This window comes from Leptinotarsa decemlineata, unplaced genomic scaffold (genome assembly GCF_025532065.1).
Source record: "Leptinotarsa decemlineata unplaced genomic scaffold, Ldec_3_MD MMD2_P_RNA_scaffold_2, whole genome shotgun sequence".
NCBI classification, from domain to species: domain Eukaryota; kingdom Metazoa; phylum Arthropoda; class Insecta; order Coleoptera; family Chrysomelidae; genus Leptinotarsa; species Leptinotarsa decemlineata.
In genome coordinates this window covers 2028601-2052549 of record NW_027412529.1, presented here as the reverse complement: position 1 = coordinate 2052549, position 23949 = coordinate 2028601, and the positions used below count along the sequence as shown (strand labels likewise).

At 36.1% G+C, this 23949-nt stretch overlaps 2 protein-coding genes and 1 long non-coding RNA gene across 5 annotated transcripts in view; 2 read left to right on the top strand and 1 right to left on the bottom strand.

Moving 5' to 3' along the window:
* Positions 1 to 16090, top strand: part of LOC111506508 (platelet-derived growth factor receptor alpha) — a 61725-nt gene extending 45635 nt beyond the window's left edge. For both annotated transcript variants that reach the window (XM_023161589.2, XM_023161590.2), the window contains exons 12-17: positions 1587 to 1809; positions 4296 to 4334; positions 4401 to 4585; positions 9986 to 10139; positions 10825 to 11036; positions 15733 to 16090. In XM_023161589.2, the coding sequence (XP_023017357.2) occupies positions 1587 to 1809; positions 4296 to 4334; positions 4401 to 4585; positions 9986 to 10139; positions 10825 to 11036; positions 15733 to 16016 (1097 nt within the window). In that variant the 3' untranslated portion in view covers positions 16017 to 16090. The remainder of the gene's footprint in view (positions 1 to 1586; positions 1810 to 4295; positions 4335 to 4400; positions 4586 to 9985; positions 10140 to 10824; positions 11037 to 15732) is intronic.
* Positions 16091 to 17069: 979 nt separating this feature from the next.
* On the bottom strand, positions 17070 to 21309 carry LOC111506524 (regulator of microtubule dynamics protein 1). 2 transcript variants are annotated; one of them, XM_023161631.2, is made up of 4 exons: positions 20865 to 21309; positions 19736 to 20006; positions 17424 to 17495; positions 17070 to 17370 (listed from the first exon to the last, which is right to left on the bottom strand). In XM_023161631.2, exons 1-4 carry the CDS (start codon positions 21271 to 21273, stop codon positions 17118 to 17120), a joined length of 1005 nt encoding a protein of 334 aa, XP_023017399.2. In that variant the 5' UTR covers positions 21274 to 21309; the 3' UTR covers positions 17070 to 17117. The 2 variants fall into 2 exon arrangements, with proteins under 2 accessions (XP_023017399.2, XP_023017400.2); XM_023161632.2 differs by lacking the exon at positions 17424 to 17495 and having other exon boundaries at positions 20865 to 21307.
* A 1355-nt stretch (positions 21310 to 22664) lies between these two features.
* On the top strand, positions 22665 to 23551 carry LOC111506523 (uncharacterized). The gene is made up of 3 exons (XR_012467063.1): positions 22665 to 22984; positions 23051 to 23261; positions 23316 to 23551. It is a non-coding gene; the product is annotated as an uncharacterized lncRNA (long non-coding RNA).
* The last annotated feature ends 398 nt before the right edge of the window (positions 23552 to 23949 follow it).

Sequence of the window (23949 nt, the reverse complement as noted above, 5' to 3'; positions counted from 1 at the left end):
TGCATTACGTATATGGCCTTGCCGATGGTAATGCAACAGAAGCCAGGCGCATTTATCAGGAAAGATATCCTAATCGTGCCTTACCAGATAGCCAAACCTTTTCAAATATTCATCGTCGACTTGGGGAAACTGGTAGTTTCAAGAAAGGGACTCCGGAAGGTAGACCTCGTGTAGTAAGAACTCCTGAAATTGAGGAAGGGGTGCTGCAAGAAATTGGGGAACATCCTAAGACGAGTACGAGGAAGATTGCTAGAACTCTGGATATTTGTCATCAAATTGTTTGGCGTATTTTGGTTGATTTTTTGTTATACCCATACCATATTTCAAGAGTGCAGGCATTACTCCCCAGAGATTTTCCACAGCGTGTGAACTCCAGTCAGTGGTATCTACAAAGTATTGCACTAAATCCGCAGCTTGAGACACAAATTTTGTTCACAGATGAAGCAAATTTTTCTCGGAATGCCATTCAAAATTTCCATAACAATCATGTGTGGGCTGAAGAAAATTCCCATGCAATAACCGAAACCCATTTACAACACCAATTTTCGGTTAATGTATGGGCAGGAATTATAGGCGATCATCTAATAGGCCTATTTTTTCTACCAGGACGCCTTGATGGTCGTTCTTATTTACACTTTCTCGAAGAAGACTTACCTGGGTTATTGGAAGATGTGCCACTTGCGTTAAGGAATCGAATATGGTACATGCACGATGGCGCCCCTGCTCATTTCAGTGGAATTGTCCGAAACCATTTAAATACAGTTTATCCTAATCGTTGGATAGGTCGCGGAGGATCTCAGCAATGGCCAGCAAGATCCCCCGATCTCAACAGTTTAGATTTTTTTTTATGGGGTTACCTTAAAACTCTTGTGTATAAAACTCCCGTTAATACTTTGGAAGATTCAAGAGAGCGAATAGTTGCCTCGTGTGAAACTATACGAAATACGCCGGGAATATTCGAATTGGTAATGCGTTATGAAGCAATTTTCAGATTCTCATTCATTTTAGAATTGATCTAATTTCTTAATTTGCTTTCTGTCGATTTTTATTTTTTTGAGTGAAAATCATGCGTCGGACAAAGAAATACCAGGAAATCAAATTTTCTCAAAAATAAATGAGGATTTTAAAAATGATTTTATTTTGAAAAGAAAGCATTGGCGTAGTACTTTTCCCCCAAAAATATTCAATGCGAAGCCCGTAGGGATGCCACTGTTTGAAAAAATACAAATTTGTGTACATCAGAAAATGCGCCTTGAGGCATGGAACATATGTACCAAATATGCCAAAGATGTCTACAAAATTATCTCAGTTATTATTAAAAACTGATTATTTTTGAAAACTTTGCCACCCTGTATCTCAAAAGTTAAGGCGTTTAGGACATACGTCCATAGGAAGTTTTTTTCTTAAAATGGGTCTAAGAATTACCTCCTTAAATATTAGCATGTGTTTAAGGAACACCCTGTATATTAGTATTCATTAACACAAAATTCATAACCTCAATTCAGAAAAATGTGCTCCTTATGAACGATTGATACCCTCAGTAGCTCTGTCTCACTTTCACTTATCTTGTCAACTTGTTCCTTCAGAGGGAGCCTCCAAAGAAGACATTGAGGATTTCCAAAACGAGATAAACACATTGAAAAAAATCGAGCCTCACACAAACATCGTCGAATTGCTTGGTTGCGTGACCAAAGACCAACCCAACATGATGATAATGGAACTGGTTCCATGCGGCTCCCTGAAGAAGTACCTCCTGAGTCTGAGATCCAAGTGGATGACGATGAGGAACTCGAGATTCTTCTTTCCTGAGTAAGTGCGATGTCCAGTCTCTAGGAGAAAAATGAAAAGCTGAATATGCAGTTTTGATTCTTCATAATACATTTTGGGTTATTCATAAATTGCTTATTTCCTGTAACATGCCGAACTATGTCTTTTCCTGCTTTGTTGAACTCTTTGTAGCTGAAGTTTCCGTTATACAATCGTACTTTTCTCAGGTCCAGTTAGTAGTTCTTTGAATATTTTGAGCCCATCCTTGATCTGCTAAAACAATTTCACTGCTACACTGTCAATACAACACAAAAAATTTAACTAAACTTCAGAAGGTCACTCTATAACCCTATTAGCTCAATTCATCTGCGTTTTCCGAACTAGAGTTGCCTCTTCTGCCTATTGGTAGTGCTTATATACCTCGATGGAAATATTTTCGAAGCGGCACCACACCTAGAAATGTTGAGAAAAGTCACAGTCGATCGCTAAAGACCACAGCCATTGTTCTTTTACCATCAATTTCATCGTTCAGTCTTCACGATTTTTTACTTCTACCATGGAGCTAGTATCGAAAGTGTACTTTGATGTCATTCAGTTTGAGTTGGGCCCACATAAGATGTAAAACGGAAAGATTCAAGAATGTTTCCCATGATCTTGAAGTCAATAACAAACAAGTATTCGCAGCTTGCTCTGTTTGGAAATAGCAGTCACTCATTTAATATTTGGTTACCAAACCTAAGGAGCATAATATTAATATTGGTTCAACCACCATTCAGTTGAGCTGGTTTCGGTCCTACATTACTTTCCATCAGCATCAGGTCAATATCTATAGTTCCTTTTATCATGACTAAGTGTTGGTTCACTCCCAGATATTCAACCTCCCACGATAGTTATATCTTTTCAACTCTGAGTTTTATCAGAATGTCTGGTCCCTTTCTTGGTTAGTCCTGTTGCGGAAAGCGTTTGAATACTTTTGCCTAGTGAGGTGTCACCTGTAGAGGAGTCCACCTGAATTGCGGTCTCATTCCAATGTGGTGTAACTATTTATAGAGAATGGATTTATGACTCTGAGCCCACTTGATGTGACCACGGATCCTTCGAAATAACAAGCTCCCTCCAGTTGTAGAAAACCTGGTCATGGTAATGCAGAGCTCTGTTGTGATGAATCTCTCCTCCCTAGCTACACGTAGAAGACTATGTACCATGAAGTAGCCAAAGAATCCGACTTTGAGTCTACAGAGAAGATGAACCTCCAACTATTGATCCTGATAACAAACCTAGGAGGCTGTGTAGTACAACCAAGAAATAATTTATCGCTTCCCCAATGAGAGCTTTGCCGTGAGGAACCTCTTCTTCTTAGCTACTCGTGGAAGACTTTATGTACCATGAAGTAACCGACTCCTATTCTTGATCCTGTTAACAAACCTGGCAGGTTATGTGGTGCAACCAGGAAACGACTTATCGACTCCCCAAGAGCGGGCTGACTCATGAATCTTCCTGGCGCCAACTTTTTGACCAACAGAAGCAGAATCTGCATCAGGAGAAGAAACATACTTTTCTTGAGCAAGTCAGTAAATGCTCGTGATTCACCTGAATCAGTGGCGAAAGTGTCTTGCATGGCTGAATCTAATGTATCGTCAGTGCTAGCTGACTTACAGATGCCTTCTTTTGAAAACGTTGCTAAGATGGAAATCTGGCACCTTGGATATACGACAACCTTTATATCAACCATTCATCCGGGACAAATAGATAGAGTTAATACCCTGTAGCCATGGGAGAGTGGACCTGAAATGTTTCACTACAGACTCACTTACCAAGCCACACATTTGTATTGCTTGAATACCGGCAATCAGGTCCTCTTGAAGAGGAAAATGTATCATAGTATGTAAAACCTATCATTGAATTATTAAACTCATCTTTCTCCAAGCATACAATTTTTCCACATGCATCGTCGATCTCTTCACTCTTCGACGCCTGGAAGATCAGTTCTAAGTAAAAGTCTACCATGTTTTTGAAACCATATTCTGCTTTTTTCCGTGACCTGAAATAAAATCGCCTCACATACCAGGTCTGGTTTCCATGAACTGGTCTTTTAGCCAATAATATGCTGTCCACCAAGTAGTTTTTCTCAGGTTTTCAATGCAAATGACAAAATTGGCACAAAGCCTTATGCAAATTTTGCCTGATAATCAGATATACATAGCCATGGTAATGCTTTCAACTATGCTTTCAAAATCACACACAGTTTTTGAAGTAGAAGTTCCGCTCATTTCTATTACGTTTCTGGGTGAATGTCATCGAGTCTAGGTTACTTATATGACTGCACTAATATCTCGTCTTCTTCAAATCTGCCACTTCCTTTGCCAGCACCCAATACCATCTCCAGCAGCCTAAGAAGTTCACTTATAGCCCCTGCTCCTGTGTGTGCATTCTTCCCCGTATCTCTTTTTAGATTATTTCTCAGAATCTACGATTCATTCGGAGGTAACCTATCATTATTCATCTACTGATACTCGTTTCATTTTCAGCGACAATACAACCGACAAGGGAAACCAGAGTATCTCGAGGTAAGGATATGCAGAACAAAGCTGCAACCTGTGCGAGCGTCTTATTTCATTAATTTCATCTTTCAGCAAGTCGGAAAGCTCGTACATCCAACCTGACGAGCTGGACACATTCTTGAAGAGAAACTGCGATATGAAATTCTCAAAGCAGGCTAACGGCTTCAATCAAAGGAAGAGACACAGCTCGGAGTGTACACAGCTTCCCCAAACACCGTCCTCTTTGAATTCGGCTAAGTTGGCTTCATGCGCGGATAGTAAGTTTTATTAATTTATTCACAATCACTAAATATTCGGCTTTCTTGAATCATGAGTTCTTGCCACATGGTCATACGGTCAATTAGGAGTATTATCTTGAAGTTATACGCCGCTTGTGAGAAGTATTTGCATCACCATAATGCACCTGCTCACTCGTTATTGCTTGTTCGTAATTTGTGGGCCAAAAACAACACTCAGCCACTGTATTAACCAGATTTGGTCATCTGAGACTTTTTCCTGTTCCCAAGATTGAAGAAACTCATGAACTCATTACCCATCGCAGTGCGAGCAAGAAACTCTAATCGTTCACAACGAAACCATAATGCAATTAGATTGCGAAATATTGCGAATCAATCCACTGCAGAAGAAGATAAATCGCACGAGAGAAGCGCCACGTTCAACATTGAAAGATCTATTGTTTTTTCAGTAGAAAGAAAGAACTCACCTGAAATACTACCACACTTATTTTCGTCATATATGATTCAATTTAATTAGATTATAGCATAAGTGAAAAAATTAACCTTATTTGAATACAATTTTGGAATGAAACACACAAAAAATCACAAAGCGTCACATGTCCTCGATTTCAACCAGTTAAACAAAGATGTTGATTTATCATCGTCATAATGATAATAATAATAATAATGCACTTGCTATTAGCATGTCCATCATATGCTGTCTCGGCCTATATCCATCGACATAACGAGGCCCTAAGAGTGCTATATTACCATCTACGGCACTCTTACGGTATTGACGAGACACCAGTGTTGCCCTACGCTCCGGGGGATATTGAATCCGTTGTGGGGAACGAGAAGTGCCGAATTTATTGGAACTATTCGTTTCCCACCCTCAGGCTCATACATGCTAATAAGCCTGATGTAGTCCTTCTCGACCACCAGAGCAAGACGATATTTGTCATGGAGTTTTCATCTCCTGGCGAGACGAATATCGTCCTTAAAGAGGAGGAAAAGCGGATAAAATATCGAGATTTTCTCTTTTAACTCCGCAGACTGTAAAACAAAAAATTGAATAAAAATGAACTATAATCATTAATAATTATCCATAATTCATAAGTGTGCACGAGATTTATTTTTCAATCGCATACACTACAACAAAAATATGACATGAGGTCGACTAATGGTTTGAAGGGTATTATTTCTAGATGTTGATCTTGATACAAGAAAATGTATATTAGGGATTCTTACAATTTCTGGCAGTAAAGCCGTAAGAGCAATAGACAGAGTTAACAATAATTAAACTAATGTAGGTATTTAAAGTAAGTTGGTAATCAAAATGGACACCTAGATCCCTGATACTGTTAGTTCTAACTAAAATAGTTTAATCGATCCCGTATGCAAATTGTATGGTTTTGAATTTTCTGGTAAATGGTACAGTTCTCCATTTGAAAATACAGGGTGTAACTAAATAAGTGTAAAACATTTGAGGAGGTGATTCCTCATCGTTTATTTTGGGCAAAAAACCCAAGAGACATTTTTTGTTCAGAATGAAACAGGCTATCGGAAATGAATTTTTAAATGGTAAACAAATAATAAGACAAAAAGTTACATTGGAAATAAATTTTAGGGGTTGCGTTTTCCACCCCTTACAACCATGGGGTGCCAAATAAAATACTGGCTAAGTGCCTTTTTGGTAGTACAAAACGTCAGGTTCATTTCAATATTGTAACTTTTTCAGTGCTTGTGGAAAAATTGTTATACAAATTTTATATACCCCCTTTAAGGGGCTGTATCTTAACAGGGGATGCTCCAATGAAGTTTCTTTATATGAAAGATCTTTTTTTCGATGAGGAATCACCTCCTTAAATGTTTTACACTTATTCAGTTACACCCAGTATTTAAATTGAGACGGTTTTTCTGGCACCAGTCACTTAAAGTGTTCAACTGCTTTTGCAATCGAGTACAGTCATCTATGAATAGTACTGGAACTTTATCCCAACACCAAACCGTTATTTCAACATCTCGATACGTGTTTCGATCACCAAGTGAACATCTTCAAGAATAAGATTAAACTGTCTTCATCAAAGTGCATCACAAGTACAGTCATCTATATCGATTACAGAGATACATAACTGCAAACATCAATATATTGCAGTATAATGTGTTGCATAAATAATTTTTTAAGAAAAGTAATGGTCCAAGATTAGATTCTTGAGAGACTCCACTAGTGGCAGTATAAATATTTGAAGAGAAACCATTATAATGAACATAATACTTCCTTTGATCAATATAGGATTTCAAAAGATGAATACAGGCTGATTCACGGTGGATGGCACATTAGACGTTTCTGGTGAACCAGACAACGGATCACTTTGAAAATTTAATGGAGGGCATATTCGGACATTCTCTAGCCAACTAAAATATTTTCGACAATGCGGTGTTGCCGCTTCTATTAGAAAGCAGTAGCAACTTTGATTTTTCAAATGGAACACTCTGTATATAATATTATTTTTGGAATCTCCAACAATTGCCCGACAACTTTTCTTGATATTTTCCTATACCTATCTATTACCGTTTTCGAAATAAAAATTAATTTCAATTTTTTTCTTCGAAAATCATGACTTCTAAAAATGCCGATATCTTTTAGTTAAGAAGTACTATGATATCGAAATTTGGTTTAGAGTTAGGTGATACTTGGATACTTCCCACACGTCAGCATAATCTCCGTTACTTCAATACAGGGTGGTAAAAAAATACAGTTTTTTCGTTTGCTTGAAAAAGTTGCTGAAATTTGATTATTTTAAATGGAACACCCTGTATATTATTGAAAATTCGGAAAGCTGCTGAAATTTGCTTTCTTTCTATGTATATCATACCTATACCTAACTAGTCAAGTTTCGGACTTATGAACATTTATTTGTGAAAATGTCCCTTCAGAATAGTATTTCCATTCGGTATTTGGTAAGCAGGCCATGATTACTATTTGACAGTAGCGTTGTGACATTCTCCTAATAATATCGACATTTTCGTCACTTCAGAAGTTGCAAATACTTTCAAAACGATGGAACAAAACTATTCAAACGAAGTTCTTATGAATTTGTTTATTATTTTTGGACAGTGTGACAAAATTATCAGCAGAACATGTAGAAAGTTCAATGAAATGTATCCGAATCTACCGCCAATGAACCTCAAGAAATTTATACGAATTCAGAATAATTTCAATGCATTTGGATCAACTTTAAAAGCACCAAGAAACTTGCCTCGACCCGTAACTTTCGAAGACAACCAGATTAATGTCTTAGCATATTTTCACGCATTTCCCGAGTCATCGATAAGAAGTGCTGAAGAAGATTTGGGTATAAAATATTCATCGGTTCAAAGAATCTTGCGAAGACATAAAATGCATGATTATAAATTCACCAAAATTCAAGCAATGAAGCCTCAAGATCCTCAACAGAGAGTAGAATTTTGTGAAATGTTGTTGACACGCATTCAAGAAGATCCACTTTTTTTAAATAAAATTATTTGGACTGATGAATCGAAATTTTCGAGAGAAGGGATTTTCAATAGAAAAAATCGACATTATTGGTCCAGTGAAAATCCTCACGTCACAAAAGAAGCCGGATTTCAAGAAAAATTTAGTTTTAATGTCTTCTGCATGTTGATGGACAACAAATTGAGGTACGTGATATACGAGGAGTCATTAACATCCAGAAGCTACCTGAATATTTTGGAGAATACTGTAGACAGTTTCGTGGATAATCTGCCACTCGAAGATTATCGAAACTGTTGGTACCAACTACACGGAGCTCCTGCACATTGCACAAGAGAAGTGAGCGCAGAACTGGATAGACTATTTGACGATCGGTGGATGAGGCGCTTGGGACCATGGAATTGGTCAGCGAGATCACCCGATCTCAATCCATTAGATTTTTATTTGTGGGGAATGTTTAAAGAAAAATTTCACAAAATACCCGTGCGTTCGAGAGATGAATTGTTAGAAAGGATTGCCCAAACATTTGAAGATTTGGATCCCAATGAAATCAGATCTGCCACCACGAAAGCAGTCAACACCCGCATTTTAAAGTGCTTGGAAGTGAACGGCCAGCGATTCGAACATATTTTGAAATATTCCACATGATTGTTTTACTTTTTTATAATTATTCATATCAATATTTCCAATTTCAAGTTTCTTGGTGCTTTTTTAAAGTTTATCCAAAAATATTGAAATTGTTCTGAATTCGTATAAATTTCTTGAGGTTCATTGGCGGTAGATTCGGATACATTTCATTGAACTTTCTACATGTTCTGCTGATAATTTTGTCACACTGTCCAAAAATAATAAACAAATTCATAAGAACTTCGTTTGAATAGTTTTGTTCCATCGTTTTGAAGGTATTTGCAACTTCTGAAGTGACGAAAATGTCGATATTATTAGGAGAATGTCACAACGCTACCGTCAAATAGTAATCATAGCCTGCTTACCAAATACCGAATGGAAATACCATTCTGAAGGGACATTTTCACAAATAAATGTTCATAAGTCCGAAACTTGACTAGTTAAGTATAGGTATGATATACATAGAAAGAAAGCAAATTTCAGCAGCTTTCCGAATTTTCAATAATATATAGGGTGTTCTATTTAAAATAATCAAGTTTCAGCAACTTTTTCAAGCAAACGAAAAAACTGTATTTTTTTACCACCCTGTATTGAAGTAACGGAGATTAGGCTGACGTGTGGGAAGTGTCCAAGTATCACCTAACTCCAAACCAAATTTCGATATCATAGTACTTCTTAACTGAAAGATATCGGCATTTTTAGAAGTCATGATTTTCGAAGAAAAAAATTGAAATTAATTTTTATTTCGAAAACGGTAACAGATAGGTTTATAGGGAAATATCAAGAAAAGTTGTCGGGCAATTGTTGGAGATTCCAAAAATAATATTATATACAGAGTGTTCCATTTGAAAAATCAAAGTTGCTACTGCTTTCTAATAGAAGCGGCAACACCGCATTGTCGAAAATATTTTAGTTGGCTAGAGAATGTCCGAATATGCCCTCCATTAAATTTTCAAAGTGATCCGTTGTCTGGTTCACCAGAATCGTCTAATGTGCCATCCACCGTGAATCAGCCCGTATAGTTATCGAAAGTATGGGTACACCACATCATCCTGCTCCCTACGGTCCAGTGTTTCACATGAAAACTGATCGTGGATTTATAATTCATGAAAACATGTCATAGCATCTCAATGACTTTCTACTACTCCATCTGATACAAAAAAATGGATGAGAGAATCTTCCAAGAAGATTCTCTCATCCATTTTTTTGTATCAGATGGAGTAGTAGAAAGCCAAAAACTTTTTTTACCAAAAATTAATCACTCCTAAAAATATAACCCTTTCAAATCATCTCAATGAGTTTTTCACCTGTTTTCTTTTCAGCTGAAACTACCTCTTTGGGAAGCGAACCCATTACGCCCACTACCGAATTCAATCGACTGGTTGAACCTGTGTTGGATCATACGGAACTACAACAGTTTGCCTTCCAAATCGCCAGTGGTATGAAACATTTGGAGAAATTGAATGTCGTTCACAGGTGAGTTGATTAGTTAGTCCTGGCCGAAAATATCTTATGCAGTTGAGTTTGGTTTATCTATTGCTACCAAAAACACGAAAATTTTTAACCGTCACGATTTATTCCTAGAAATATTAGTAATTAACAATTATTAGGTAATTAGTGATACAATTTTGTGAATTTACTTCACATGATACTGCTACCCAGCAGGATCCAAGAAGAGGAGATGTACTGCATTCTACAAATGCTCTGCAACCGTTTCCCAAGAGTGATCAATAACATGTTCGTCATTTTGATTTCATTCATGCTGGAGCCTAGCTCCCTTACCCTTCAGACTGGCTTTTGCCAGAGAGACATGAATACTGAATACTCAATAATTTTTCTTTGTGATCCTGACTTGCCTCAGTATTTACAAAAATTCATATGCCGAGGTTGCAACTTTGATCAGGTCTCCGTACAAGGTAAAATGATTATTACACATCCGTGCAACGTAGCTTATTTGGAGATTGTTTTATATTTCTATATCCTGTAATCGTATAAATTTTGATGTCTATGAACTTGGAATATTAGAAGATGGAATTGTAGATACTGAGTGTTTTTGTTTTAGAATATTGCAGTTGAGGTTGAAACATCTTTCAATTCATGTATTTGCTTGGATGAACTTGAATTATTTCATGACTATTTTCCATATTTGACAATATTCCAGAGACTTAGCAGCAAGAAACGTATTGATAACCAACAACAAGATCTTGAAAATATCCGACTTCGGAATGTCTAGGTTAGGTTCTTACGTTAGCGTCAAATCCAAAAAATGCCCTCTACGATGGATGGCCATAGAAGCGATTGAAGAAAGGAAGTGCGATAGTAAGAGCGATGTCTGGTCTTTTGGCGTCGTATTGTGGGAGATTGGAACTCTAGGTAAGTATTCATGGAAAGGTAAACGAGAACTTGGAAACTTGAATTACGGAATATACTACCCAGATTTGATTTCGTATCTCCAGAAAAGCACAGAAATCAAGCATCCATGATATTTTTACATAAGCTATTGAATGGTGAAGTTGACTCCCCTGTACTATTATAACAAATAGATTTGTATGTGCCGAGATTGGAGTCTAGATCATATATCACTTTTCAAGTGCGAAAGAGCTCAAACAAATATTATTTCTAAAGCTCCGATTAATATGATGTGTTCAAATGCTAACAAATCATCAAATATGTGTGATATTTTTAACTGCAGTAGGAGTGAATTAAGAAATATATCTCGAGCACATCTATATACAATTTGATGTAATATTTTTTTTTTCTTTTTATTTTTATGTTGTATCCATGTCATCTTTCTTTTGTTGTAAACACTTTTACTATACTTCTAGCAAGCCAGCAATGTGTTTTCATGTCTTTCCTTTCTAAGGCTCGTTGTTCGAAATTTATCATGAAAAAGTTTGCCATCATGATATTTCTCTGCGGTTCATCAGGAAGGAATTCACGCTAACAACCGTTTGAATAAAACTGTAGACTCAAAACACCCAACGTTGAAAATTACATCTTCAGATATGTTCCCTTACACATCCAAGAAGCTGGTGGTTAGAATTTTTGTTTAGATATATATTTGCATGTGCATTGGTTTTCTGTACAATTTGTGTTCATATATCCCATCTTCCCAATCGAAATCGCAATTGTTCCTTGGGTTTTCCGTTCTATTGTGAAGTGGATATTTGCGTTGAGGGACTGCAGATATGTGAGGAATACTAAGGATCTAAGGTTCATTGTTTGAATTTTTTTATGAAAAAGTTTGTCTAGAGAAGACTTTCCCATAGCGATGGAATAGGCCTTTTCATCACAATTTTTTTATGCGCATGCGTCAGTATCAGCCATCATTCTCGTACTGTTTTATGTAAACAACCATGTTGAAGAGCCCGCAACTCATGTTTTAAAAATTATAATATAAATTGAAGTTTATTAATTGTATAAAAAAGTGAAAAAAAAAATAAAGTAGTAAGTCAAAATAATCAGAAAAAAATTTTTATGCTCCATTATAATCATGTTATCTGTACGAAAAGGAACAACAAAACGGTGTTGTTATGGAGTATGTAAAAGTTAATACACGATACAAATCATTCAAAACCAACACATACTATTTTATAAATTTTCCAAAGCCGTCTTAAATATCGCAAAAAAAATCAAATCATCAAGCAAATTACATATTAAATAAAGCATGTGCGAAGTGTGCGACATGTGAATTATGGATGAAAAAATGTGGCAGGAGTGACCGAGGCTTTGAATCTATTGATGATGTTACCAAGGATACTTATATTTGCTCACTAGATTTCATTGGAGAAAGTGGTCCAACTGAGCAAAACCCTGATCCTTTGAGCCAGGGGTCTCCAAACTTTGAAGCCTTCGGGCCATAATGATTTTTTCAGTTTGTTCCAAGAGCCAATTTCTGCCCTTAACTATATTTTTAGACTAGGATAGTCGCAAAGTGCGTGACCTAAGCAAACTTACCCTTTTTTGCATTTCAATTATTATTGTGTATTGTGACACTTACCGACATCTAGTGGCGAGTAGTGGTACTATGTACTATCTTTTTCAGCTACCCGCTAGGTGGCATTAGGCGTAATTAAATATTTGGAATTACCGCATGTTTCGAGAAAGTTCTGGTTTTAGCTAGTGTATTCCGATCACCTCGAGATAGCAGTAATAATTGCATATAAAAAGGCTAGCGGCGCCACTGCGAATTAGTCTGCGTAGGAAAGGCGAAGGAAGCGAAACTCTCTATTGTGAAATAAATAAAGTAACACCCGTCAATAAAAGTATTTTGATTTGACTTATTGTTTTTATGTATGATTTGTTAGTATGGAAAAGAAGCGAAAAATCGACAGTGAATTCAGAACATTCCAAGAAAAATGGAACTTTCAGTATTTTGTGATTGAGTCCAGTAATAAGGCGCTATGTTTATTTGGTAATGAAACCATAGCTGTTCTCAAAGACTATAACATTAAACGACACTATGAATCGAAACATCTTCAAAGTTACTCCAAGTATACAGGAAGTTTGCGGAAGGAAAAATTTGGAGCTTTGAAACGCGGACTCAAATCGCAGCAATATTTGTTTACCAAAGCGAATATTGAACAAGAGTCTGCAACTCGCGCCAGCTTTTGTGTGGCTCTTGAAATCGGAAAACGTGGCAAACCATTCACCGATGGAGAAATGATAAAAGAATGCTTGATTGCAGTAGCCGAAGAAATATGCCCCGAAAAGGTAAATTTATTTAAAAGTGTCAGTTTGTCAGCAAACACCGTGGCTCGGAGGGTGCAAGACATCGCAGAAAAATATATCATCTCAACTGTCTGACAAAAATGGACATCATGTGTGGTTTTCTCTAGCATTGGATGAGTCAACGGATGTGTCAGATACTGCTCAGGTGTTGATTATTATTCGCGGAGTAGATAAAAGCTATGAAGTGTATGAAGAACTTCTTGATATTGATAGTATTCACGGCACGACAACTGGGGCAGATATTTTTAAGGGAGTTGAAAATGCCATTAATAAAAAGAACCTTCGATGGAGAAATTTGAAATCTATAACAACTGATGAAGGCAAAAATATGTATGGTAAAAATGAAGGAGTGGTTGCACTTGTGTCAAAGGCTGTAGGAAATGATGGTGGTTCAAAACCATTAGTCTTACATTGTATCATTCATCAACAGTCCTTGTGCGGAAAATGTTTGGATATGTCTGAAGTTGTAAAACCTGGCATATCAGTTGTTTACTTCATCAGATCCACTGGGCTGAATAACCGACAATTCCGCGAGTTTATTCAACAGATTGGAGAAAATGATTTAGCATATCATACTGCCGTACGCTGGCTTAATTGCGGAAAAGTCCTTAAGCGTTTTTTTGAACTTCTAGCAGAGATTGAAATTTTTTTAAATGAGAAGCAGCGCCCTTTTGCCGATTTAGAAAATAGTGAATGGATGTGGAAGTTAGCCTTCTATGTCGATTTGACAAATCATATGAACGAACTGAATACACCAATATCAAATCCTTCAGGCAGAAAATAATGCTATTTCAATTGCAATTACGTAAAAAATGTTTCACACATTTTGAAACATGTGAAATATTCAGCCACTCTATAGAGACTGAATTTCCCGTCAATTTTGCAATCGAAACTTTGCAATCGAGTGCTTTGAAGATAAATTTTGATACTCGTTTTTCAGATTTTGATGTCATTGCGAATGAAATTGAGCTTTTTCAAAATCCTTTTGATTCTGACATTGAAACCCGGGCTCCGGAAGTCCAAATGGAAATTATTGATTTACGGTGCAGTGATATGCTTAAGAACAAATATCAAAAGTCATCTTTGTTGGAATTTTATAAGTCTTCCACTGGAACAATTTGATAGTTTGCATAAATTTGCTCGTGGGTTATTTTCTGTTTTTGGTACAACTTACTTGTGTGAGAAAACGTTTTCCAAGATGAAGTACACAAAGAATGTTTACAGATCTCAATTAACCGATGAGCATCTTAAATCTCTTTTGATAATTGGTACAAGTAAAATTGATCCACAACTACAAAGTATTGTCGGTGAAAAATCACAATTACATAAATCTCATTAGTGTTTTTGTTTTACTGTGATTCATTTCAATTATTTGTTAGTTATTAATATGCTTAAACTTAAATACTTAAGTTAAGTTTCCTTTGTCATCATTTTTGTCGTTAAGTTTTACCTTGCAAGTAAATAAAACCCAGTAATTGGCTATCGCGGACCAGATTGATGACAGTAAATCATTGGCTGTCGCGGGCCGGATTGATGACACTGGCGGGCCGGATTTGGCCGGCGGGCCTTAGTTTGGAGACGCCTGCTTTAAGCTATCAGGAATTTCAACATACGTACATTATTTCTTGCATTTTTGACTGTAAATTTCATATATATTATGTTGTATTAAATATTTCCCTCTAATAAAAATTACTAAACATATTCAATCCAGTATTTACATATTTGTCTAATTAATAATGTCATATGTACAGCCTCAAAATATTAATGGCTTGATTCATTTATTAGTTTCATAAGTATTATATTTTAAATTAGTTCAAATAAATTGACATTATTAATAAGAATAAAACTGTAAATACAATTTTTTATATGTTTTTAGATAGTAAACAAATGCTGATACCTAACCTCTCAATCAACTCATTTTTTTCCTTTTTGCGGACGCCCATGACGTTTTAACCACCTTTTAAATTGTTCACAAGTATGAGCCTCAACTGAATTATAAACAAGTGAAGCACCATCAATGGTTTTTTCCAATAATTTATTTGTTTGTAGAGATAATATTCCTTGCCCAGCCATTGTTGATTAAAACAGTACGAATGTTTTGAATAACCGCCATTTCAATATGACACCTACGCTTGCGCTCATCTTATAATGAAAAGGTCTATGGGAGGAAGGCAAATACTGCGTCCCTGACGTCATCGCATTCAATGTCTACCTCAGGTGTAGACGAAACGGGCATCAAACTTACAGACCATGACCACCAAATCTTAACAACAGCTTTGTACACTTTCCACCTGCCGTGAGATAAATATTCTGCAATTTATTCCTTTAATCGTTTCAGGGGCTTTTCCATACGAAAACACAGTCGACGGCATGGTACTGCCCTCGCTGAAAATGGGAAATCGACTGGAAAGGCCCGGCATCTGTACGGACGAACTCTACTCGTTGATGTTGAGGTGTTGGTGCGAATGGCCGAACGAGAGGCCATCTTTCGAAGAACTAGTAGAACTGTTGGACGTGAAAAAGCGAAAGGTGTACGTGGACTTTTCCGAGATCAGTCCGAGATACGATTTTCCGCCGATCAACGAGGTTTGCGAGTCAGTCGAAGAGTTGTCGGACGGGTGAAACGGATCGCGTGTTATTGTGTAAGATGTATGGAGAGATATTGTTATTTTTTATTAAAAAGTTTAAAAAAGATACTGTTTATGTTTTATTTTGTACTTTTTTAATTGATTTCACGTTGAGTAAAACTACTTTTCCTTCTCACAATAAAAATAATCTCAAGTAAAGAATGTGTTCAAGTTAATAGTCACTAAAAGTAAAAAAAATATTTGAAGTCCGTTGAAATTTCAAAAATTATTCATATGCTGTATTTTGGTAAAAAGGATAGAGGGGAAGGTCCAAATTTGGGCTAGGGTCTAAATTCTGGCTAGCGTGATATTCAGTACACGGAGGTGCTGGAACCTAACGGAGAGAATGTAAAACAATGTTCAAGGTTGTTCCCATTGCTCGGTTAGAGGGATAATTCTGTTCCGTGACACGTATATGCGTAGTGAAATATTCTTTGAATTTGACCATCTGAAAACTTTTGCAGATACATTTCCTTCATTTTATTACATAATCTAGGTATATGACAAGATAATTCTTACTAATGAGATTGATTATATATATATATATATATATATATATATATATATATATATATATATATATATATATATATATATATATATATATATATATATATATATATATATATATATATATATATATATATATATATATATATATTACGGTTTTAATATATTTAATCCATGAATTTGAAGCGATTTCAATTTTTCTTTACAATTTCCCTATCTATCACTCCAGAAAGTAGGTAATAGTAGCAACACTAATACTTATTCTTGAAAAATAATTATAGTAGTAGCCCGAGCTACTCTTTGATCTCAAAATCATGCTGGTTTGCCTCAAGATGGCAGACATCGTAGCCGAAGGAATGCGTAAGGCTGGCATTCTTGGTTCGCTACATCTTCTTGGGCCACACGATTCTTGTACCCAAAGATCACCCATCTCACGATTGTGAGAAGTGGTCATTAATGAATGAAACTGGCACGCCCTTCAAATTGGTCGAAACTCAGCGTACAGCAACCGATTTTAGGTGAATGATAATAATAATAATACGGCAGCAAATATATTTTTATTCAGATACACTTCTTATCTGTAACTTCAATCGTTGAAACCTAGCGGGTCGTAAAATAACACGCTTTTGCCCATATCAAATCTCTCGAGTTTTCTGAGGAGATATCTAGCTTTGGAGACGCAACATCTTTCACAGTCGTCTCTTGGTGGCAAGCTGATGGCCAGATTCAAGTAATACTTCGCTTTATAGAACTGTCCTGTTTCTACGCACGTTTCGCCCAACAAGTACATGTTCGGTAAAAATGTTCTTGGTTGCAGTTCTTCTGCCTTCAGTAGATACCTGAAAAACAAGAACGGTAATAGAACACTTGGTCTCGCTGTTGCAGGTGTAACCTGTCGCAACCGTAGCGGCATTTACTCGGCGGTAGCGGCGTAGCGGATTTGAACGTAAAGTAGTGGAATTTTCTACAAATAATCAATATTCAAAAATATGGAAGAATAAGAGGCCGTGGACAGTACTCTTCTTCTCTTCTTCTTTTCGATTCAATGGCCTCAGCAACTAAGGCTATCCGGCCAGTTGGTAACGAAGGACAGTACTCGAAACTGACAGTTGACAATTGAGTAATTGAATGCACAGTCAATACGTTATAGTCTTAGTAGCTGAGGCCATTACATGATGAAAGAGAAGAAGAATATGCTTGGATATTTTCATTACTATCATCCAATATCTTGGAACTGATAGTCTCGACTGTCTCGAGTATTATGAATTATATGGAACAAATTACAGTGGAAATGGAAGATAGTTCATCTGATTGTAGCTCGATCGAAAGAACTACCGCAGTTGAAAGTCTCGAAAATAAACTTTTTGTCAACATTGGTTGTCTGATTCCAACTTGAAAGGATGGATTAGATCTGTCGCAAATGATCATTCAAGAGCTCAGGGTGACTATGCGTACGTGAACAAATTGATATTTATTTTTACTTTTCAAAATCATTATTTCAAGCTAAAAAATATTTGGTCGAAACGACAGCTTTCAAAAATTAACTACTGTAAATTAAAAAAATTAGGTACCATCTACTGAGTTGCACTGTTGATAATTAGCATGATCCTGGTTCCTGACAATTAGTAGCAATTCAGTTTTGTGGTATCTAAACGGTACAAAAACTACAAACTGAAAGTTCTTTAGTATTTAAATTTGGATAGGGCGCACGCGCAAACTGATGGCTGCGTCAGATATACAAGCACAGCGGAATATGAAGCAGTGTCAAGGCTGCTCCTGCTATACAATTCAATATTTTTTCGAACATGCATACCACATTGACTAAGAGCATACATTTTGATTTCATTTGGTTTTGCATTACGTCATTGATTCAAACGAGGCCACGGTTATATATTCACAAATTTCAATCACTTCGTCCTCCGCTATTCGAGTAATCTGTATATCACTGTATTCCGTCTCATTATGATAGGCGTGTCCCGCGTGTCCGTCTGTCATAGAACTCATAAATCACGATCACGTCGATGACAGAGCACAAAGCACTTAATTTTCAGATCGGTCAAATGTCAAATAAGTCGAAAACCACTGACGCTAAAAGAAAAATAAATCCACAGTGAGAAAAGAGAAAAGATGAATTTCAAATAAATAATAATGAATGGTAGTTGGTAGTTCACCTCACTCCACTTGATTTTTGTTTTAGGAGACTTTGTGTTGTCATTTGATTTGATACATAATATAAGCTATAGCTAGATCAATGAATGCAGAATTTTCAATTAATATTGATGCAAATAGTAATCAAATCAATATATTTGTAATGACCACTTCAAAATTTTCACATACGATGGAGTGTCTGCATATGCGATAATCGCTTTATTCCATCTTTGCATCGTGCGGGAAGTTGTCACTTGTCAATTATTCTGATGCCAGTGTTGGCGACTATTATTTCTATACGATTATAGCGAAAAGTATATATTTTCATTTGTCATTTTCGTACAATTTTTTTGCCTTTGAGCAGCACTGAGTAGTGTACCGGAATTTTTGTTCATGTGTAGTTTTGCAACGATTGAGGAGATAAAAACCTGGGAGACCTCACGAACAAATCAAAAAGAGCATATCAGAACTGCTTTGAGGATTGAAAAAACCGCTGGCATAAGTGAGTATATTATATCTGAGGAGGACTACTTTAAAGGGGAAAAACTAGATATTGATGAATAAATAAATATTTTTCGAGAAAAATTAAAATTCACTTTATTTTTTGAACAGAGAGCGTATAATCAACACATTATTTCTTGTGGATTATGAGGAATTTTTATAAAAATTGGTAAAACATTGGTAACAAAAACAAAGGCTTTCTTCTACTAGAAATTAGCTAATCTCAAAAATATCTAAAACTTCAGTGTTTCAAAGGGCTTAATAAGATGGAGTATGCTCAACACTGAAGACTAAATAGAGAATAATAATGAACTCATAACAAAGTTTTAACATTTTCAAATTCAGATGAGCAAAAAAATTTTGTTTGAAAAATATAGGCCCCAGTAATTTGTCAACTTTTAATACCGTGGGGCATTTATATATCGGATTTATAAATTATGGTGTGAACCATAATAAACCCATGTGGATTGCAGTGTGGCGTCTAATAGACCCACATAATAGAAACCCAACGTTGCTCCGGTTGTATCACGAAAATAACTTACTGTTCATACTCACTTATAAGCTTGATCATAACTCGATTTTGGTGGTTCCGTCGCTATGAAGTATTTAGCAATCATCCTCTGAAACCAGTTCAACTGGCACATCTGAAAAAACCATTTTCCGAGCATATAATGAGCCGTGAAGTCGCGTGGGTCCAACTCACATGCTCTTTTCAAATGATCCCTTACCGAAGTGAAACTCTTCACTCGGTTTTCCAAATTTATCAAGCCGTTATAAGTGTCTAAGATTATGGCCGACCATTTATGTACCTCTGCTGACTCAATACCTGAAATTCAATCAGTGATAGATATTGCCACAGGCAATTTAACAAAGAAGCCATGATGAGCCGGAAGTGGCAACACCGTCCAACACTGTTGTTTCACACCCTTATTAAGGATATTGGTATTAATTTTCATTTTTGGTACCAAAGTTTATTGGAAAATTGTTCCGCGATTGCCTTAAGCCAACAATTTATTGAAAACACGCTCCCGCTGCTGGGCGAATTCAGACTACAAGAAGTGGCATTTAATCGTATTCGAATTGACGTCATTAATAATAAGATTCGTCAGCATAGAATGTTTCAATTCGTGTCAGATGTCAAATTCAATAATAAAAACAAACTCTTCAATTTTCTCTAACCTCAAAATCGGATTTTGTTTTATATTGTACATCCTCACAACGTATTTGATAAAACGTTTCCAAGCACTTTATAAACTATAACGATCAAAATAAAGCACAAACTGACAACTGACGTAACCTAACGTCAAATTCCGTGTCAAAAAGCGATGCTACGACGAGAGGGCGCCCCGTATCTCGAAGGCTCCGTAGAGAGAGAGCTGATAGACTCAGTGTCATTCATCCTCTTGGCACAGATACACACACTTTAGGATTAAGCCATCGTTGGGATGCCATTCAGTTAGGGAATAACAGAACAACCCGTATCCAACGGGGCTACGTAAAAGCAGGAATCCAATGGCTGGTTTGCTCGACCCCCACATCCCAAGCCAATGCACTCGCTAAAAACAGCATGCACAGTGGTTCAGACGATGAAAGAAAAACAAGGACAGCCACCCCGCCTATATAGGACTAACGAATAACATTGATCTTATCATGAATATTGAATAAAGTGATAACACTTACTTACCCAAAGAAAGCGCAATATCTAAAACGTCTTGGGCCTCTTCAAGCATCTCCCATCTGACATCACTGGTAACTTCATGTTCGAAGCTCAAGTTGTAAAGTACTCTTGCAATCCTCCAAAGCACCTCCGGTTCCTTGACCAATCGTATTCTGTCCAGCAGTTCGTACGCGTCCATATATCGTTCTTCTTCGTGAAGGCGATCGGCTAAAGAAAGAATTTCAGGAACGGTGTGATGACACCAAAGTTTTGAAATTTTCTCTTCGTCATGTTTATCGGCGAAAGGCGTATAGTAACGTAGCGTCTTAACGAAAGACAGAAGGTACAAACTAGATAATAGATTGGCCTTTTTGAGTTTGTGACGGGCAAACAGAGGCCTTACTAAATGACTTAATGAGACTTTTAATTTTGACATCTTCTGACATATACTTCTGAAGACATCGATATTAGTATTTGTGGCCTACCGCGACTGAATACGCTGAGAGTCGTTCAGAGTTCTGAAAAATATTTCAATTTTTCATCTTTAATTTGGCAATATTCTACATGTATGCTGTCTACTAATTATCACCCTAATTTTTCAGAAATGTATAAAGTAACACAAAATCTGAAAAACATCCTAAAATTTGGAGAAAACAGTGTTTGTGATAGATTTTTCTGTGATTGTTTCACAACATATTGTCAGACCGTGATTATGATAAGCACATATTATGTTTCAAGTGTTCATAAAACTATGAGTTCTGTTCACAAAGTACACATGTACTCTGTGGTTCTGTTTTTTATGTAGAGACGTAATAGAATGGACTGGTACCTAGTGAAGAGTGGTGAAGAGAGAAGAAAAATGTAAACTCCAGCAAATTATATCATCGGAACAGCTATCTGCAGGCAACCAAGAAGTTTGAAAGTGTTTAAGAATACGTTAACGTTTAGATAATCGAGGAAATTTTAGACATGATCATGTAATTTCAAATCCAATTTGAATTAATTTTTCTGCCCAAATTTATAATAAATACATAATAAAAATGTGTAACACATCTGATATGTATTACAAAACAATCACTTTTGGCCCGATATTCCAAAACTGTGAGACCAAATAAATAAAAATTATCACAGGATCTGTTCCAAAATGCATTCTAATTCAGAACAAAGGTATAGTTTATTGAAGCCGGTATTTTAATGTGAAAACAATCAAAAACCTACTTGGTCTAAGTTGAGAATTTCAAGTAGACGCTGATTATTTCCTTAGTCCATAAAACAGAAAATTAAATTATATTTTCAACGATTCAACCCGAATGTTTTTTTTAATATGGCGGCGTAGGAGTCATGTTGCCAAATTCGATATAACGAAACAATGATGACATCTATTGGAATATTGTCAAATAACTTGCTGTACTCGGAACAAAATACAAAGTTTGCTCAGATGTCGAACGAAATTTCAAGAATTTCAAGAAGTACAAGGTTCTATTTGAAATCATTGAACTGGTTTCATTTATGACTCAATTGAAATAGGTTTTCAATAGTTTTTCAATTAGAAATGTTGGCTCTAATGAAGTATACCTTCCATTCGAGTTTCAAGTTTTTTACACCAGAAACAAGCTGAATGGTGCAGTGTACAATCATTTAGATGTCACCTGGTTTATTGTCATATGTGGGATAACATTACACACATTTTCGTTTTAAGAAACTAAATCTTCTTTGACTTTGCGTTCATACCATTCAACAGAAACGTTGCCGGCAATTAGCCACATTGCCATCCACCGCATCTATTTCTTTTCAATCTTTAGGTCATGGTCCTTTTCTCATGATCGGTCCATCCTGTCAAGTCTATGGTTCATAACCTCACCTTTTTAAAAAATGAAAATAGGAAAACAGTTTCATTTAGATTTTGATAGGCAATTCTGGTGCAATCAAAACAGTTTCCACCGATAATTCTTTCTCATGGATCTGTTGAAAACTATTTTGAGTTCCTGCGAATGTGAAGAATTGTATGACAACTTCAAAAACAACAATATAGATACGGAAACATTAAAAATCTTAAGTGATGAAGACCTGCAGATTGTTGGCATTCAAGATGAAAAAAAACGAGAGAAAATTTTAATAAAATTGAACAACCTGCGCATTCCTGCTGAGTAAGAATGATATTTGATGATCTCTTTCGAAGACTTGAAACACGACTACGTTTACTTGTATTTCAGAAAGAAGATAGACCTTCTGGTCGACAAAGAGTATATAAATAGGGCGCTAAGGGACATGTCTGAACATCTCAATAGTCACCTAGCCCTCTTGATTTGTGCAGACTATAGAAAAGATATTGATCTTTGTGATATAAGGTTAACCCCGGCTGTGAACTGTTTGGAAAATGTTTTATGTTCACTGGAAAAAGAAATAGATTCGTTCAAATCCAAGGTGTAACAGTTGAGTTAATGTTTGGTAATAAGAGGTTCAATACGTTTTTTTTAGATTTCCAGACAAAACGAGGCGAAAAGAAAAAAATTGGGCAAACTATATATTATTCTTCCGACAGTCTCAGCTATGACTGTAGTAATATATTTTTGCAAAAAATATGTTTGCACTTGAAGCGATACAACATGTTGATCGTTTCCTGAATCCAGGGATCATTGAAAAAGCTCTAATTCTACAATTCTGTAAAAAAGCACTGCTTAGATAATTATATGAATAAACTTTTTTTACTTTTGTTTTACTGTTATTTTATTGGGTCTCAGAAGAAATTAAATGTTACTTGTCTACAACATATGAATTATACAAATTGTAGGAAAAAAATTCATATGATCATGATTAACTTGGTAGAATATCCGCAATGTTTTATGATGTAATTTAAATAATCCTCATTGGATGTCTTGCAAAAGTTTTGTTTTTTTAGTTTTTCTACCCTTATCTTGACTGGCTTTCTACTAAACTATGACAACAAATTTGTGCTTGGAATGTTTCACAGTGAATTTGAATGGAAGGCATCTCAGTTTTTTTGATAGAAAACATAGGGAAGGAAAACTTTCCTTAGCTGGCCTAGCTGGAGTTTCTGATAATATACCACCCCTCGCCGAAAATACAATAACCAATGATTCATGCAGCCATT